The sequence below is a fragment of the Hyperoodon ampullatus genome (genome assembly GCF_949752795.1).
Source record: "Hyperoodon ampullatus genome assembly, chromosome: 9".
NCBI lineage: Eukaryota > Metazoa > Chordata > Mammalia > Artiodactyla > Ziphiidae > Hyperoodon > Hyperoodon ampullatus.
This window is the reverse complement of record NC_136922.1, coordinates 67,488,786-67,507,497: the sequence shown is the minus strand read 5'-3', so window position 1 is coordinate 67,507,497 and position 18,712 is coordinate 67,488,786. Positions and strand designations below refer to the sequence as shown.

Here is an 18,712-nt window from a genome sequence, read left to right as displayed (position 1 = left end):
CAGCCTGGGGGCTCAGGGTTCTGTTTTATTAAGGGGCCCATGGTTTTCTTACAAGATGGAAGATGCAGGAATGAATCGCTTTGTCTGGCTTCTGCAAGAGGCTTCCCAGAGCCGGGAGAGAGAGAGGCGAGCTTCCCAATGGCCTAGCACGCAGATCCCTGCAGGCTACCCCTTCCAGGGAGACCCTGCTGCCTCCTTCCAGGCTCACCAAGAGGAGAATGGAGAATACTGGGGATCCCACACATCCAGGTCCTTACAGCTGCAGGGGTGCCATGCTGCAGACACACACAGCCCAGGACCGTGCCCGAGTGACCCTGGAAGGCAGGGGTCTCCCTCCCCCTCCCCCGCCCACCCCCAGGGCCCAGCCTGGTGGGTGCACCATGTGTGATGAATGTAAAGCAGCCCAAGGCTTTTTTTTAAAAAATAAATTTATATTTATTTATTTTTGGCTGCATTGGGTCTTCGTTGTTGCACTCGGGCTTTCTCTAGTTGCAGCAAGCTGGGGCTACCCGTGGTTGTGGTGCGTGGGCTTCTCATTGTGGTGGCTTTTCTCTTGTTGCAGAGCACGGGCTCTAGGCACATGGGCTCTAGAGCGCAGGCTCAGTAGTTGTGGCGCACGGGTTCAGTTGCTCCACCGCATGTGGGATCTTCCCAGACCAGGGCTCAAACCCGTCCCTTGCATTGGCAGGCATATTCTTAACCACTGCACCACCAGGGAAGTCCCCAGGGCTTTTAAATATCCCTTTCTTCTCTCTGGTACTTCTAATTTACCCTCCGAATACATATATTTTAATTTCCGCATTCTAGAATGAAACACTCTATCACTTTCAGTGACTCCTTCCTAGCAAAATGCTGCTTCAGGGAGTGGCATAAAAAGAAATTATAGGACTTAATCTCCTTCACGTGTTTTCACTTCTGCTGTGAGGACTTCATCACACCTGGTCTACAGGGAAATGTATTTATTCTGTTAAAAAGAGTAAATCTTCGAACAATGTCTTTTTTTGGGGGGGAGGGGGCTTGGGCCTTTTATTATTTATGCATTTATTTCATTGTGATCATGGAACGTTTCAAACATAGACAAAAGTAGAAAGAAGAGTGACATGAACTCCTATGTTCCCATCACCCAGCTTCAACAACTATCCACAATTTGTAAATTTAAGTATTCTTTGGATTTTAAGCTCTACTCAATCCTCTCATATTTACTGTGCAGGGGAAGAGGGAAGAGATAGACCACCTGATTATTAATTAATCTTAACGCTTCTAGAAAACTTAAGCTTTTAATTCTGGAAGTTTTATGAAAATCCTGCCTCTGGGCTGAAGGCTCACAGGCCCAGGCAGGGAGGAGGCTAGGCGGCCAGGTGCTAGCAGAGGACCAGCCAGCTGCTTCCACAGCCTAAAGCTCTACTATGGAAAGGCTCCATCATTTCGCAGCCTGGCTGGCAACCGAGACTTTCAAAGGCTAAATGTGCCCAGCGATGATGCCACTTAAGATGCCACGTCTGAGCCCGGCTTTTACTCCTTCTGGAAGACAGAGTCAGTCTGCCATCTCCTGTCAACTCAAATAGAACAAATCACAGGTTCCGTCCCTGGGAGATGACTTACTGAGTGTCCTACCAAGTTTGTCCACCAGGGGGAACCGTGAGGTGCAGTCTTGGACCCTTACGGGGCCTTTGGGTCTTTTTCAGTGGAATGCGGGCCGGATGATCAGTGTCCACGTGACAGGCTCCACAGGGTGGGGATCCTTCTTTTTGAGAGCTCAGCTGGACCAGTGGACGGTCCAGGATGACACACTGTTGGGAAACCACAAAGCTCATGTTCCAGTTGAGGGGAACTCTGGGGATAAAATGTAAACAATAAATAATTTAAAATAATTAAAAAGGGCTTCCCTGGTGGCGCAGTGGTTGAGAGTCCTCCTGCCGATGCAGGGGACACGGGTTCGTGCCCCGGTCCAGGAAGATCCCACATGCTGCAGAGCCGCTGGGCCCGTGAGCCATGGCCGCTGAGCCTGCGCGTCCGGAGCCTGTGCTCCGCAATGGGAGAGGCCACAACAGTGAGAGACCTCTGTACCGCCAAAAAAACTAAAATAATAATAATAATTTAAAAAAAAAACGCTGCTGCTTATTGAGCTCTCACCATGTGTCCTGGGGAGCGGTTCCCCGTGGAGCTGTGCCCTGTGGTCAGACAGTGTGCTAAGGACTTTGTAGATGTTATTTATTCTCCGCAACCCTGAGGGCTTCTAACCTCGTTTAATAGGTTAGAAACCTGGGACTCAGCCAGACAAGTACAACCTGCAGGGGCCGCGCCTTGGACCTGGCAGAGCTGGGTCTCAGCAGCCAGGCCTGCTGGTTCCAAACCCCGGGCCTGTGGCCACCGAGCAATGACCGCACTTCTGGGGCCCTCGGGTGACAAGTGCCCCCACTCCGTGTCTGTGGTGTGAGTTTGCGTCCAGCCAAGGCTAAGCAGGAGTCCTGCGCAAACTCCATTATAGCAGGTATGGCCGCTGCAGTTTAGCTCCCCAGCCTCTGGCTCAAACCAAATGACCTTCGCAAAGGCTGTTTAACTGGATTTCTTTCCCTCTCTCCTTACTTAAGAAGCCCTTTGCTTCCCACAGTTTTGCTGCAAAAATCTGGCTCAAAGGACTTGGGGCATCTGGCTGGTGAATGCAGGTAGAGCTTTTAACTTTAGATGAAGCACCAAAAAAGGTCAGCTCAGCTGGGGAGCACCCCTTCCTACCCGCCATGACTTTTCATTCTAACTCGACTGCTTTTGGCCAAGGCTCAGCTGGCACAGGTTCCGGGCCTCCGGGCACTGCTCACCCTCCCACTGAAGAGACACCCCCTGGGAGTGGGCATGGCTGATGCCCACGTACCTGCAGAGCCCCCAGAAAGGGGCTTCCTTCCCGTGCTCACGGCCAGTGATGCTCCTTGGAGCCAGGTGGCCCCAAAGGTGGCCTTTGATGGACAACGGGCCCCTTTGACTGCCCATCCGGCCCTGGGCCCAACAAGCCACTGGATTCCCACTGGCGGTGACGGTGGTCCACACGTTCACTGTCAGTGTTAACACTCTCACATGTCAGTGTCAACAGCACAGGGTTGACATGTGTGCATGGGCTTTGGACTGAGTGTGGATCCCGTCTATTTACTTACTGTTTGTGTGACCTTCAGGAGGTGAAGCTCTCTAAGCCTCAGTTTCTTCGGCTGTGAAATGGACATTACAATCCTGGTCTCACGGGGACCTAAGCGAGAACCCAACCTGGGAAAGGAAAAGGGTGCCTGGTGGCAGTTAACCCACGCTTCCAGCCCCCCGCCCCAACACCCCTCACAAAGAAGGACCCTCCTTCCCTTGACACTCCAGGGCTTAGCTTCCTGAGGATCCAGAATCAACAGTTATTCCTCGGGATCAGCAGAGGGGGTCTCTGGGTAGAGAATGACCAGGCTGGGGGACTGGAGTGGGTGGGGAAGGAGGAAAGGAGATCGTTCTGATGGAATGCTTGTCCAGCACAAGGGAACCCACAGTGTCTGGAGGCACAAATGGTCCTTCAAAGTAACAGACGGTCTGGCAGAGGGCTCAGAGGATGAAGCACGGGGTGGGAGGGAGGAGACAATCTAAAGATTTTACAGAGGTCTCGGGGGGTCAGTGAGGGTGTGACGGGTGCGTCTGCATGATCTCAAGGCGGGGATGTAAAAGGAGCTCCCGGGGTTCATCGTGTTCAGGGCCCTTGCAGGCCACAGCCCCCCCAGCGGCGTCAGAAGGGGGCACAAAACACACACAGCAGGGGACCCACCCCCAGGCTCTCGCTGAGGCCAAGCACGTTCATCTCTGTTTATTTTTTCAAAACAAAACTAAAAATCATCACTCAAAACATTTGAGGAGAGTGCTCAAGTTAAAAGCTTTATGGAATTTGCAGCCAGCACGTCGCAGACTGGTGGTCAGAAACAGGAGCTCCCGGCGTCGCCCGGGCAGGTCCCGCTCTGCCTTCAGCCTCCACTGCTGTTCCCTTCGAGCTGAGGTCCAGGCAGCGGGGTGGCCAGCCCAGGGCAGCAGCTGAGGTTGGCAGCACCCACAGATCAGAGGCTTTCCAGTTCTCCACGGGCTTCTGATTTGACCATCCAGCACCTTGAGGGCCCGACGTGCTCCCTCCCCCACGAGAGTCCAAAAGCATCTGCAAGGCAGGCAGGCGGGTCAAGGCCTGGGCGCTGGCGCCGTCAGAACACGGACGAAAGGGCAGGCAGTTCGGGATCTGCATCTTCACCAGGAAGGGCGAACTCGTCGCCTCCGGGGTCAGCGGGTGGGAAACTGATTTGCTGTCATCACCGCTCGTGCTTAATATTGGCTTCACTTCGCTCCAGGGTGACCCCGTTGCCATTCCGAGGGCCCTCCTTCCTGTTCCAGTCCTTCTCCGTGTAAAACTCGGCGAGCACAGGGCAGTGTTCAGAAGCCACTCCGCCCCAGGACCAGTTATCTGGAATCCAAGGGTTCGTGAGGCCTTCTCTCAGTACAGCCCAGTGGCCTGGAGGCAGAGGGAAGACAGACCCAGAAATCAGGATGGGGGACAGGGTGGAGGTCACAGGCTGGCGGTTGGAGGCCAATGCTGTATGTCTGCAAGCCTGACAAGACCCCTCAAGTCAGCCGGCTTGTCTGTGCAAACGAGCTGTTTCAGCCCATTGGATGTGCCAGACAAGTGAGGGTTTACCATGTAGGCCCTGAAACTACCCCGGGTCCAGGCCTCCTGCCCAGTCACACACCCGTCGGCCTACGTGTGGTGGCCCCCGCCTCCCTATGCACCACTTCTAACCTGACCAGCAAGGCTAAGTGTTTGACACAGAGACACATGCCCTGCAAAGATGTCTAAAGCGAAGTGAAGGTCCTATTTCACAAAGCAAAGACACGGGGGCAGGGGGGCATGGGCGTGGGGAGGAAGTTCTACAAAAAGAACAAAGAAGAGAAAGTTACAGAAGCTTATGAGAAAGTAAAGGTATCTTTAAAGGCAAGATTTAGAAATATATGAAGCAGGAGGTACGTTTAATAAATAATGAGGGCTTCCCTGGTGGCGCAGTGGTTGAGAGCCCGCCTGCCGATGCAGGGGACACGGGTTCGTGCCCCGGTCCGGGAAGATCCCACATGCCGCGGAGCGGCTGGGCCCGTGAGCCATGGCCGCTGAGCCTGCGCGTCCGGAGCCTGTGCTCCGCAACGGGAGAGGCCACAACAGTGAGAGGCCCGCGTACCGCAACAACAACAACAACAACAACAATGAAATAGTCACAAAAGCAAGGACAGAGCAATTAGAAGCACTGGCACGGCCCTCAGTGACAACCGTCGCGGATAATTAAGTGCACCCAGGCCTGGGCTCTGGTGTGAGCTGTGCCTGCCCAGGTGACAGTTCCACGATGGTGGCAACTCCTCCCTGCACCTCGGTTTCTACAACTTAAGAGCAGGGGGTAGATGAGACGATCTCTACCTTCCTCCCGGCCTCGCGCTCTCGGGAGCTCCAGCTTCCTTGGTGACAGCACTGCCCTCCCACCGGGCCCCACGGCAGCCTGCCACTGGCCTTGGTCTGGCCAGCAGTGCGCTTCTGCAAATTGCACCTTGCCTAGTTTGATGGCCGTCACTCCCTCTGAGACCCACTTTCTTCGTCCTTTGGGTTCTCCCATGACACAGTCCAACAGGAAATTCTAGTCCTGAGGATCTAAGTCTTGGCTGCACGTTGGGGTCTCACAGTGGGACCTCAGCGTTGGTACCTAAAAACTTTTTTAATGTCTCACTGAAGTATGATCTGCATCCATTGGTGCTTAGTAAAGCTTCCAGGTAGAACTGAGAACAACCGTTCTTGTCCTTCACCAAAAGACCTGCTGCTTCCATACTTCTGTTTATGACTGTTTCATGACCCAAAGTCTGTTCAGCAAGTGACTGGTTTGGGGGGAGTGCTTTTCAGTGCTGAGATTACCCACCACACCCTGGTCCTGGTGGAGTCCTGTCTAAAGAACTTTTCCATCCTATCGTGATGCCAGGTGACATGTCAGCTCACCTCCAACTGCTGCTCCTCAGGCCACAACACAGCGCCTGAATGTGACAGGGCTTGAGGAGTGTTTGCTGAAGGGCTAAGTGTCCTTAAAATTAGCCTAAGGTATCAGCTCATCTTGGAATTGGGGGATGCTGCCAGTCTGGAACCAGGTTTGCCTAAGACACACACTTGCTTTGGCCCTACTGCACATCAGTGAATGCCTTTTATTGTTTTTCACACCCCCTTCACTCTTAAAAGTGGCTCTGTTTGAATGATAATTATACAGCCCCCTAAGCAATAACCTGATACATGCCCACAGAGGAGGGAAGGTCACTCCTGACTCTTCCTGAAACCAGACAATCCAGAACTGTCAGCTCAGACAGGTGATCCTTACTCTGTTTCTGAACAGCACTTGTGCCTTACCTGTGAAAACCTTCTTTAAGCTTTTACTGATCCAGATGTTGTCCAGAGTCTTCGAACCTTGAGGATTCTTGGTGCTGATGTTGGTAAAGGTGTGTGCGGGGACCAGGTGGTGGAATTTTTCTTTCCTCAAGATATCATAGTCACTGCTGTCTGGCCCCTGGCCGAAATCTCCTAAAACTATCACCTCTTTTTCGCCTGGAAGTGGAAGAAAGAAATTCAGGAATGTAAGAGGTGGTGGGAAGTCAACACAACACTGACCACAACTCATTTAAGTAGGACCATGACTCTCTGAATTGACTCTCCAGGGTTAGGACTGTGGCATGGTTCTTATTCTCCCAATTTTTCCAAATTCCTTGTCCAACAAACCCCCCCCAAACTTTAGGAGTAGGTTAGTGACACATTTGGAAATGGGGGGCAATGTGATAAGAGAGATCACCTCTGTTCCGGATCATGGGCTCCAAATCTTATAGCACAAAAAGCCCTGAGGGTCTTGCCCAGATATTTAACAAAAGCTCAACATTTATTGAGCACAGAGGGAAGACCAGGTGAAGACACAGGGAGAGGACGGCCATCTACAAGCCAAGGAGAAGCCTCAGGAGAAACCAACCCTGCCAACACCTTGATCATGGACTTTCCAGCCTCCAGAACTGTGAGAAAATAAATGTCTGTTGTTTAAGCCACCCAGCCTGTGGTATTTTGTTAGGGCAGCCCTAGCACACTAATACAGGGCCAAAGTGGAAAGCTTTTCTCTTTCAGTATTTTCAACTTTTCTCTCATAGTTTGATTTACTAGAGTAAGTGGGATAGTTATGAAGTATTTTCCAAAGTGAGGAGACACTCAGAAAGGACAGTGGGCCCCAGCTAGGCTCCCTGGGATTCCCATCCACTGCCTGACTGTCACTTCCTGTCTCGAGATTCCCTTCCGGGGAGCCACGTTATCATAGGGAGTGGCGTTTCTGTTGCACCCTGTAAGGAAAGCTTTAAGCAAAGCAATTAATAAACTAGGGCCAAATGCATCCGAGACACTCAGTAAAATCTTCCTGGGCACGCATTATGTTGCAATAATAACGGCTAAAGAAATCTAAAGTGAAACAACACAAACCACCAACAGAGGGCACTAGCGCACCGCACATGATGCCCTCCTCCAGGGGGCGTGGCGGACAGCAGAGGACGGGAGCAAGGCCTTCCTGCTGCCATTGTGTGACCAACGGAGAGGTAACTGTACCCCTCAAGCTAGATCGTAACAACCTTGGCACCCAAAGCAGGGCGAGCCCAACCAAGCTGTCTTGAGAAATCAGTGCCAACTTCCAACAGGAAAGCCAACTTGAGAATAATACAAGTAACAACTCATACGTGGCCAGTGTTAATGACCCTCCACTGAGCCCTCACCGTGTGCCGGGCCCTCTTGCAGGTAAGAAGCTGAGGCTCTGAGAGGTGGAAGGGCTTGCCCAAAGTCACCGAGCTAGCCCTCAAATCCAGGGCTCTTTACAAAGAGCTGGGATGGAAAAGCCCCACATATCTGGAACAGAGCCTGATGCCTGGCGGACGAGCAATCAACACGCAGGAGAGAAATGGTGAACGAAGCACGAAGAAAACCGCAGAATTAAGGTGCAGTGTATTTTTGAAAAGGAACGAAGAGAAAGATGCTACCTTTATTGAATATCAAGGAAAACTGAAGTTAGGAAAGGCTGAGGCAGAAAATTCCCCCATATAATGAGAGAGGTTTTCATTGGGATGCAGACCTGAAAAACTCGGGCCAAAAAAAGACAATTCTGAAACCAGGAGAGATGCTGGTGTCCTGGGTCAATAAACCCAGCTCTGTGTAACTTCAAGAATGAAAATAACGGCTCTTTTTGAACTGGCAGTTTCTTACAACTCACCTTCTTTTGGTTAAAGCGGTTTGGTAATGACATCGAGACAGTCCTTGCCTCTAAGGATCCACAGATGTGCAGGCGCCTGATCTCTCCCAAGGAGCTGTGCGCCAGGGTGGGCTCTTGAGTCATTCTCTTAGTTTCCAGGAGTGAAGGGAGAATGCCTGGGGCTGACTTCCTCAGAGACCCTAGATTTACAAAATGCCAGCGACAAGAGCAGGAGCCAGTCCCCAGTGGAAGAAGGTCTTACCCAGATGTCAAGCATGACTTTGCCCTGTTTCACTCGTGCTGAGTTCACAGAACAGGCCCCGTGGGGTCTGAAAGAAGAAAATTCCATCCGAGGATGGGCACTCCACCCCCAGCCCCTGCTGACTTCAACCTGAGTGCACATTCCAGACAAAGGCAGAAAGGCCCAGAGTTTGCTAATCAAATCGGCTCTGCTTACTCTGATAGAAAGAAGCCTGTGGAATAAAGGCTTAGTCTCTGTTTTAGCTGAGCCACCTCTGCTCGTCGATTTACCCTTGTTGCCCCTTGGGCAGGCTGCAGCACTTCCTGAATCCTTGGCTCTGCCATGTTAACAGCAAACTGGATGTTAGCTACAAGCAGGGGGACACGGGGACATGAGTCACTGTCCTTACATGGGCATGTCAAGGCCTAGCCAGGCTGTGGGTCAACAGTCCCCTGGCAACTTGGAACAATACCCTGCCCAGGTTTTCTGACAAAAACCTGATCCCTGCCCGGATATCAGAAAAAACAGTGAGGGCCTAAGGTTATCAGAGAAGTTAGGAACTGGCATCTTTCCTTTCTGCTTCCGTGTAAAGAAAAGGAAAAGCTTGAGATCAAGAACAATAGAAATGTCCACAGATTTAAAAGCTATCAAGTCATCCTTTTTAATAGGTTAGAAAGTAGCTGTAGGTGAACAATTTCCCACTTAGTTGCTCCTTGGATGAAGTATCTCAACTTAAACATCTTTCTGACTTTTTTTTTAGCCCAAAGACTCATAATTTGAGGAGAACGCTGGTCACAGCACATCCTGGTTCGAGATGTAAGCTGCCTATCAGTGTTCATAACAGCATTATTTACAACAGCCTAAAGATGGAAGGAGCCCAAGTGTCCACTGACCCACGAATGGAACAGTCTTTGGTCCCAAAAAGAATTCTGACATATACTACAAGCCATGAAGACATAATGTCAGTGAAATAAACCAGCCATAAAAGGACAAATATTGTAAGAGTCCACTGACATGAGATACCTAGAGCAGTCAGGTTCATAGAAAACAGAAGGTAAAAAGGTGGCTGTCAGGGTCTGGGAGGAAAGGGAGAATGGGGAGTTCATGTTTAATGGGTACAGAGTTTCAGTTTGGGAAGATAAAAAAGTTCTACAGATGGATGGTGGTGATGGTTATAAAACAATGTCAAGGTACTTAATACCACTGACTCGTACACTTAAAAACGGTGAAGATGGTAAATTTCATGCTACGTATATTTTACCACGATAAAAATCTTTTCAAACTGTAAATGTGTAGTTTGACTGAGTTATTTTTGTAGCCAAATCTTCAAAAATCACCTTTTGGGGGGTGCCGGTTCAACAAGGGAAAACAAGGCTTAGTGAGCGAGGGACTACAGGTCAAGACTCTAGAATATAGGAGAGAACCGCAGGCCTCCGGCTACGAACCCTCACCTGGAGAAACTCAGGGCTCTGAAAAGCCAAGCCCAGTGGAGCACGTCCCAGTCTTTACAGCCGTGTCAACTTTTCCTTCTGGTAAACCGCGCACAGAAAACCTTCTGCGTTACTGGGGCCAGGAGCCTGGAAAGCAGAGTGCCCCACCTTTCTCCTGAAGTTCTGTTCTTTTCAATGTTCTCTTAATCCCTCTGGCATTTTTGTGAGTCAACTCATGTCCACTGAGCCCCTGCTATGTGCAGGGTCCTCCCTCAGACGGCTACCACGCCCCTGGGCGCCCTGTGAGGTTAGCACTGTCAGCCCCCATCAGATGGGGCTTGAAGGGTAGTGACTTGCCATGTCTTACAGCTGTCCTACAGCTGTCCTACAGCTGAAAGAGCTAAGATTAAAATCCAGCTTTTCTGTCGGCTTCATGGCTCCTTTAACAAGGTCGGCATCCCACGAGGGAGAAAAATTCAACTACGGCTCGTCAGGACTTTCCCACTCCCCTTGTCACCCACTGTCTTTCACAAAAAGAGCAGGTGCAGATCTGCAGGAAGGACCACCACGGGGGCACACCCGGGGCAGTGGAGCCCACGATAGGTGTCACGGGGGAGGGTATCATCACTTAGTTTTTTCCCCCCTAATCCTTTCCATCAAAGAGAGGCTGAAGAGCCACAAAACCAACACCGTGGAACCCGCACGCTAGACCCACAGAGACAAAGCTGTCAGCATGCACGGGGGCAGCCAGGCTCCCCAGGATGCAGGTGGTGTGGTGGTTTCCCATGCATTACTCAGTATGCATCGCCGCCCACAGGATGGCCAGCCTAAGGGAGGGGAGAGATGCTCCGAAGAGGTGACCCCCGCCTGTCCTGCAGAAGTGGGGGCTGCTGGCCCAGCCACAGAGAAAAGACAGTTTCCTACCTTTCAGGGTTTCCTGCAAGGTCTGCACGAAGCTAGCCCAGCAGTGGCTGTCACTGTGACTCTTGCTTGGGTTCTCACCCCCTGGGAGGGTCAGGGCTGCCAGGTGAAGGTTCACCAGGGTCAAGTCATGACTTCCCACCTGGGCAACGGGAAACAAAGCATCAGGGCCAGGCAGAGATGTTCTTACTGCCTGTACCCGTTACCTCCGCCGCATGAATAGCTTCCTACACAACACCGACGGTGGGAAACGCACACAAGGCCAGCTCCCCCTGGAGAGAAGGCAAGGCGGCCACAGGAAGAGTCTTCTGAGGCCCCTGCAGGACCGAGACCTGTCTTGTCCTACCAGTGTACCCTTTACATTTCACCCCCTACTCCTCCTTAGGGCCTGGAAAATTGGGCACATCTAGAAATGTCAAATGTTTGTAGCTTTATTCCTTCTGAGCAGCTATGAGAGAGGAAGAGGCAGCTCTAGCAGCTGGTTAGCAGCTTCGTTAACAAAGACCTGGGGCTCATCCCCACGGGGCCAGCCCGCCACCCCCTGCCAGGACCCGCTGCCGGGCCCTACCGCCTTCCCCCCCTCCTCCTCCCCTATGTGTTCTCTTCCCTCCAGAGACCCCTGCACCCTGAGGCTTACTTTCACCTGATTTCAAACATGTGAAGAACGAAAGCTGCCCGAACCCTGGCGGCACACAGGCTATGCCCATCCTGGGTCCCCAGGGCAGGTGAGGAAGCGCAAAGTCGGGGTCGGTCTCCCAAGCACCGCAGCACTGCTCAGCTGCTCTGGGTTTGGCAACCCGGCCCTTCTGTTTGTCATGGCAACAAACACCAAACCCTACCAGGAAGTGGAGGTGCAGAGGGAGCCCCCGGGAGGTGGAGGCTACCAGTTTCGTTTTACAGATGTGACCCCAGTTTGCCATCGCCAGTGCCCAGCCGGGAGAGCTCCCTCTGCAGCTGTGGCTCTGACCCCCGGGGGAACCACCGTAAGGCCGTGGGCGGGGAAAACCTGCCTGGAGAGAGAAGCCACATCTCTGTCCCTACAACTTGCCGGGCCTAGGATGAGACACAAAGTAGAGGAGGCTACGTGCCTGTCTAGGGGATCACTTCATTTAGAGGATCTGGGCCAGTAATTCGTGATCTGAAAGCATTTCTCATTGGCCGTTAAAAACAGCCTGCCCCCTAGAGACACTGGCTGGTTCTGCCTGTTGCCTTGCTTGGCCAAAGCCAGTACAGTCACTTTACATAGAAAAGGGACCCATGGAAGAGGTGATACCTAGCTGATTTATGCATCAGTACCATAAGCACAACACGCAGACACCCCCGGGCATGTGTGTGCACATGGAACGCCAGCATCTCTGCAACCACGTGTGCGAGGCGGGATGAGCTTGGGCTAGACCTCAACCAGAGTCACCACAGCCCCTAGCATATGGGCTGCCCCAGCCCCGTGCTGCCAGGGAGAGACTGTGCTGAGGTCTGTGGCAACTCTCAGGCTCCAGAACTGCTCTGGAGCCTACAGAAAGGGGGTGTCCCAGACACCCTGCAGGCGGCTTGCTGGGGACCACCCTTGCCTGACCCTGTCACTTCACGGGGTTAAGGCCAACTGCTGACTTGGTGATCTGCTTTGGCTGCTGCCTTCTCCTCCTTCCTGCTGCCCAGCTTCTGACTGTTTGCTGTGCCTTAATACTTCCCAGAGGCGTCCAGGGCAATCGAAGAGGCAGCTCAGATCAGTCTGCTTGCTGCTCCCGGCTCTGGTGAGACAGGGCTCATCTGGAGGTGTCAGTTACAGGGCTGCCCTCACCCCACCGCCCAGAAGCTCCTTCTGAGCCCCTTCCAAACCCAAATGACCTCTCAAGGGTCCCCCCTCCCCCTGGTAAGAGAAGGGGGGTCCTCAGAGCAGTTCTGCTGCCCTCTAATCCCGCAATTCCCAAAGGCCCAGCGTCCTTAACCAGCGCAGGGAGAACAGAAGAAGCACTGGAGGTGCTTTTGAAAACCGGACATTCTGTGTGTCTGGGGCAGGGTCCAGGAAACCCTGATTTTAAGAAAATCTCTCCAGGTGATTCTACTGTTTATCAGGTTTGAAAGGCAACCACCTGATCTCCTTCCTGCCCAGATGTCAAAGTTACCAGAGCTATAGTCTCCCCAAATCCCTTTCATTCCTGCTCTGGACAAGTTCCCAGCCAAGGGAACCCCAAGAGTGCATGCTGACCCAGCCCTGAGAGAGAAGAAAACCAAATCAAAAAGATGAGCTTCTCTGGCTCACAGTTCAAAAGGGGACTTTTTCCCCTTTTTAGAAGGGGTGGCCCTTCACGGCAACATGAGCAAGCGGTACCTTGAACCTCACGAGGTACGGGCTGGGGCCTGTGGGCTTCCCGTGCCCGTTGCCAGGCGAGCTCTCCTGCCAGGTGGCATCTCTCAGTTCCACCCCAGCCACGGTGTCCCACAGGAACCCTGCAAACCCAGCGCCCTGCGGGAGAAGACGAGGCGTTAGTGTGCGGAGGGGTCTGTCTGGTGGCGGGGCTCAGCCCCGAGCTGGGGAAGCGGCAGGTGAGGCCAGGAGGAGACGAGGGGGGAAGCAGCAGGCTCTACACCGGGTCCTGGGGTTACCTGCCCAGGGCCTGTTTCTGAGACAAAAGCACATCCAAAAGCCACGGCATGTTCCTCCCTGTTCCCCCACCAAATTTCCCAGACTGGCAATTTCAGAGAGTTTCACATACAGCTGGCGTGCCTGGGCTCTACTTTTGGGGGGATTGGGGGCAGCCCAGACTAGGCATGGAGTTATCTTTTTTGTTTTTTGTTTTTGTTTTTGTTTTTGCGGTACGCGGGCCTCTCACTGTTGTGGCCTCTCCCGCTGCGGAGCACAGGCTCCGGACGCGCAGGCTCAGCGGCCATGGCTCACGGGCCCAGCCGCTCCGCGGCATGTGGGATCTTCCCGGACCGGGGCACGAACCCGTGTCCCCTGCATCGGCAGGCGGACTCTCAACCACTGCGCCACCAGGGAAGCCCTGGAGTTATCTTTTTAATCATCGCCTCCCATGAGGTAGCCACTCACACGCCCATCTGTCAGATGAAGACTCAGCTGCTCAGACAGGTTAAGTAACTCCCCCGAAACCCCACAGCTGGTAAATGGCAATGCTGAGGGTCAAATATAAGACTCCAAGGGGTGGTTTTGCTTACTGATTAGTTGCTGCTGATAACAACTGGGACCTGGCACCTAGCAGAAGCTCAATAAATATTTGCTGGATGAAGAGAGGTCAGGGTTACCAGTCCCAGTGGTTTAGAACTGATCAAAGGCCCTCCTCAGGCTTGCGGGGCTGCACACAGGGGTCTGGAGCCCCGGTGCAGGGCACTGAGAAGGCCGGTGAGTGGGGCAGATGGATGGGGGTGGTGTCGGCAGGGTCAAGGGCTTGGGGCTAAAGAAACCCCTGCACCTCTGGCCATCAGAGGGGCCGCTCTGAACCTGCCTGCTTCGTGCTGCTGTCACCAGGTGGCTTGTGGAAAGAGAAAAGATCCCCCTGCCCTGATCCCAGCTGCTGGAGGCTCTGCTGCCCGCGTGGGATCAGCAGCGTCATCCGAGGGGCTGGCGATGCTCTTGTGAAAGGAGAAGTGACTTTGCACATCCTCAGTGGCCTCTGCTGAGTCCCCAGTTTCAGCTCAGGTCCCAGCCACATGTGTGCTGAAGAGGGGGGAAGGAAGGAACAGTGTCCTGCGTGCCGTGCATGTTTCTATTTTTAAATGATTGACTTGCCCACCCACTGGAACGAGTGCTAGTTTAAGAGTGAGAAGACCTGGGTCTCATCCCCTCGAATCACTTAGCCCTGGGACCTCGGGGGAGCCACTCTGTTTGTTTTTCTAAACCTGTTTCCTCAGGCGTAAAGTGAGGGAAATGTATTTGCCCTGTCGGCTTCAGGGGGCTGTCCCCCCATTTACTGTTTCCCAAGCAGTGGCGCCAGAGTAACCCCCCTAAAGTACTGCTCAGGTCCCCTTCTGCTTAAAATCCTTCAGTGGCTCCGCTGCCCACTGCCCTCTGAGTCCTCCGGGTGGGCACCTCCCTGCTTAGTGCTGCCTTTCATGCCTGTTCACCTATGTTCCCAGCAAGACTGGGCCTTTCTGGCCTCACAAGGCTGTGCATGCTGCTCTTTCCACTGCTGGTTCCTTATACCCTCGGCAACAACTGGCTAAACTGGACCAGCTGCAGCCTGCGACAGGTACCAGCTCCCAGTACACCTGCCTGCCGCCTCATGTGTACCCTGCCAGGCGCTGGCTTATGTCTGTTAATCAAGCATTCAGCCCACATTATCTTTTAAAATCCTAGAGCCACCCTGTGAGTTGGGGGAGGGGCTGCTGCTCCCATTTTACAGATGAAGGAATTGAGGCTGAGAGATCTGACTGGCAGCCACACGCTGTTCTCCAATGGCCTTGACACCTGACCTGGAGGTTACCTGGCCTGTCCCTCCAACAGGCTCCATCAGGCTCAGCCAAGCCCCTGGGCAGGGCTGGGTCACTGGGTCTCTTTTTCTCACCGTGAATATCTGGCATATAACATAGTGCCTGGCACACAGTAACCTTTTTAACGATTTGCTGAACAGATGAAAAAAGAGTGTTAAATGGACTGTAAGAGCCCTGTGAACCTACATATTTGTGTAAAGTGCTATTAAAAAAAAAAAAGCGGGCTTCCCTGGTGGCGCAGTGGTTGAGAGTCTGCCTGCCGATGCAGGGGACACGGGTTCGTGCCCTGGTCCGGGAAGGTCCCACATGCCGTGGAGCGGCTGGGCCCGTGAGCCATGATCGCTGAGCCTACGCGTCTGGAGCCTGTGCTCCGCAATGGGAGAGGCCACAACAGTGAGAGGCCCGCGTACCGCAAAAAAAAAAAAAAAAAAGCAAGGTGGTATTAGAACTATTTCTATGTGGACTGAGAAGACATGGCTATGAGCTACAGTGGTAAAGACCTTCCAATCTAGCTGTATTTCCAGCCTCCTTGTGAATGTACGCTGGCTGTTACCTGCAGTAACCACTTACACCCCAAAACCCAGAGAAGTAAGATTTACATCACACTTTAAAGTAGTAGCTAAAAAGAGAGCTTATTGTCAAGAAGTGACTGGATAGTTTTAATCTAGTAAACATTTATAATTTAAAAGCCCCAAATCTCAAATATCACTCAGATGAGTACAATTTATGTGTGTTTATAAGCATATTAGGTATCCTAGAGATAAAAAATATAACATCTGCATTTATGGGAAAATTATGTAATGATATAATCCACTCATAATTAAGTATCAGGAGTCTTTTTTAAAAAAATCGAAACCTCCACTGATATTGAATATTTCCAGTGAGTAAAAAACTGGTCTTGAATATCATAGGTAGGCGTGAAAATGTATACATACAGAGATTGACCCAAACCCATATGGGCAATACTAATGAAAGAAAATTCAAAATTAAAATCTGTTGAAATCTTCCACAGAGCATTTCCATACGCACAATTCCTACCACTGAAAGCAAACACCTCACGTATGAATTAAGTGAATCTGAAGTTTTCAGTCAGTGAACAATGGGCTCTCCACAAACTTGGCAGAAGCTAGAACTGTGGAGAAGGGATTAGGAGCACAAAGGACTGAAATGCCCCATTTGCTGCCTTGGCTCCAGACAGGATTTCTCCTTTCCTCCCAACACCCAAACTCCCATTTCCGAATGGGCGGCAGTCCGTTCCTGATCCAAACAGGAAAGGAGAACCAGGGCATTTTGAAACAAACGGCCAAGAGCTAACAACTGGGCAGAAATACAAAATGACATCAACGGTGTTGGCAAAGGAAAATAATTTTAAATGTCTGTGATCAGGGGAAAAGAAAATGGAAAACCCCAGTTCTGCAGATGAGGGCGTACCTTCTGGAGCTGAGTCGTGGGCTTCTCCGAAACAACGGCCTTCCAGCATCCTCGGGGCCCCTTCCACTTGCGGATGTTGGGCAGGATTGGCTGGTTTAGCTCCGTACAGAACTGTAAAGACAGAGCACAGGTCAGTATGTGTCCCCGCCTAAAGCCGTTCCCGCTGCGGGCGGCCGGAGGAGCCAGAAAATGTGTGATCCTGACTCATCCGCCTGATTCAGACACTTGTCAGACTTCATCCCTGTGTTCTCAGAAACCAGGGCTCGCGAAGACCTGGATGGCAAAACAAGTGCCACAAATTAAAAAGCAAACTGTCTACCCGTGAAATACATCATTATCACTGGGGGACTCTTAGCTCCCAGCAATTGATTCTCTTTGTAGCATTTTACCACAAATAGCTCAAAACAAGTTGTCAGAATCCTTTTAATCCCTGTAAAACCAGTGGTTAAGGTCCCAGGAGGGTCTAGATAGGCATCAAATGAAGAGGAGAAGAGATGAATACATGGTGTCTTGTCTTCCCACCGCTTATATTAGAGGCGCAAAAACTGACCCCCAGAATGTAGTCAATAGTGAAATAACTTTGTATGGTGGCGTATGGTAACTAGACTTAATGTAGTGGTCGTTTCATAAGGTATAAGAATGTCAAATCACTATGTTGTATATCTGAGACTAATACAATATTGTAAGTCAATTATACTTCAATTAAAAAAACACCAACTGACCGCCCTCCCACCTTCACCGTGCACCACTGTACTGTTCACCTTGGTTTTCCTCTGAGAAGAAAGCCCTCCTGTCGTGGATGGTTACTACGCCCCATGTGTGTTTGTAGGGTGAGCTTCTTTTTGTTTATGTGTGTTCCACCAGCATAGTACCGTAAGGCGACTTTATCATCAAGGCAAAATACAATTGCACAAAGTAAAATGAGGAGTTGAAAAACTACGGGCTTCAGAGTATGTGGACCAGTTCCTCTAACTCATGACTCAAACACAACCCCGTCTCTTAGGGCTGGTTCTTTTGAGGCGACCCCAGAATTTGTCAGATTTGGGCTCATCTCATTTGAGATTCTCTGACAGCTGGTACTGCCCCTTCCCGGTGACACCCTCCTGTCCCTCTGCTTCATGACCTTGGACCACCCCACTCATCTCTTTCTCTGCCCGCCCTACAAGCCAATCTCTTGGCTCCCTTCTGGAGGCATCACTGCTATCTCTTTAATCAGCTGCCCTGGACTAATCTCACTCAGCCCCACAGCTTCAGCTTATCCCTCTATCCCAAAGGCCCCCAAATCTGTACCTGCAGCTCAGATTCCTCTCTTGAGTTTTGAATTGTATTTCAACTTCCTTTTTAACATTCCCATCTGAAGGTTTCCATAGAAGCACACAGCCAGCAGGTCCCAAAGGCACATGCCGTTATGCCCATCTCAGTTCCTGGCATTTGCATCCTTCCAGCTGCTCTCTTCCCTCTCCTCCCACATGCCAGCGCTTACCAGGCCCCACCCTGCGTCACGTGTGTCTGGAGTGCCCTCTTTCTGTTCTCCAGCACCACTGTTGTGGCCCGTTTTCAGAACCCATCTTCTCGCACCCGGGTCACTGGCACAGCTTGTAGAGGTCTCCCTGCCTCTCTGTCATTAGATCACCTACCATCCGTCCACTGGGTAACCTGTGATGGCTATGCTGACGCACCACCCCTGTGGTTCTCAAAGTGTTGTCTGGGGCCCAGGAACAACAGCATTACCTGGGAACTTGTTAGAAATTCTCTGGCCCCATCCTAGACCTACTGTATCGGAAACTCTAGGGTGAGGCCCAGCGACCTGTGTTTTAACAAGCCCTCCAGGTGATTCTGATGCCTGCGAAGGTCTGAGAACCACTGCAGCGGCCACATGCTCCCTAAGCATCCGCCCCAGATTTAGGTGGTGCTGTGGGCACACAGCCGTCAGCTGGCAGCCCCCTCTGGGAATGTCTCAG

At 51.9% G+C, this 18,712-nt stretch overlaps 1 protein-coding gene across 1 annotated transcript in view; it reads right to left on the bottom strand.

Annotated features, from left to right (window-relative positions):
• Window positions 1–3,808: 3,808 nt before the first annotated feature.
• Window positions 3,809–18,712, bottom strand: part of EEPD1 (endonuclease/exonuclease/phosphatase family domain containing 1) — a gene marked incomplete at its 5' end in the record, with an annotated part of 125,129 nt that continues 110,225 nt past the window's right edge. Inside the window, 5 exons of the mRNA XM_079711303.1 lie at window positions 3,809–4,510; window positions 6,425–6,619; window positions 10,878–11,016; window positions 13,204–13,338; window positions 16,752–16,862. Of these exons, the coding sequence (XP_079567429.1) occupies window positions 4,311–4,510; window positions 6,425–6,619; window positions 10,878–11,016; window positions 13,204–13,338; window positions 16,752–16,862 (780 nt within the window). The 3' untranslated portion in view covers window positions 3,809–4,310. The remainder of the gene's footprint in view (window positions 4,511–6,424; window positions 6,620–10,877; window positions 11,017–13,203; window positions 13,339–16,751; window positions 16,863–18,712) is intronic.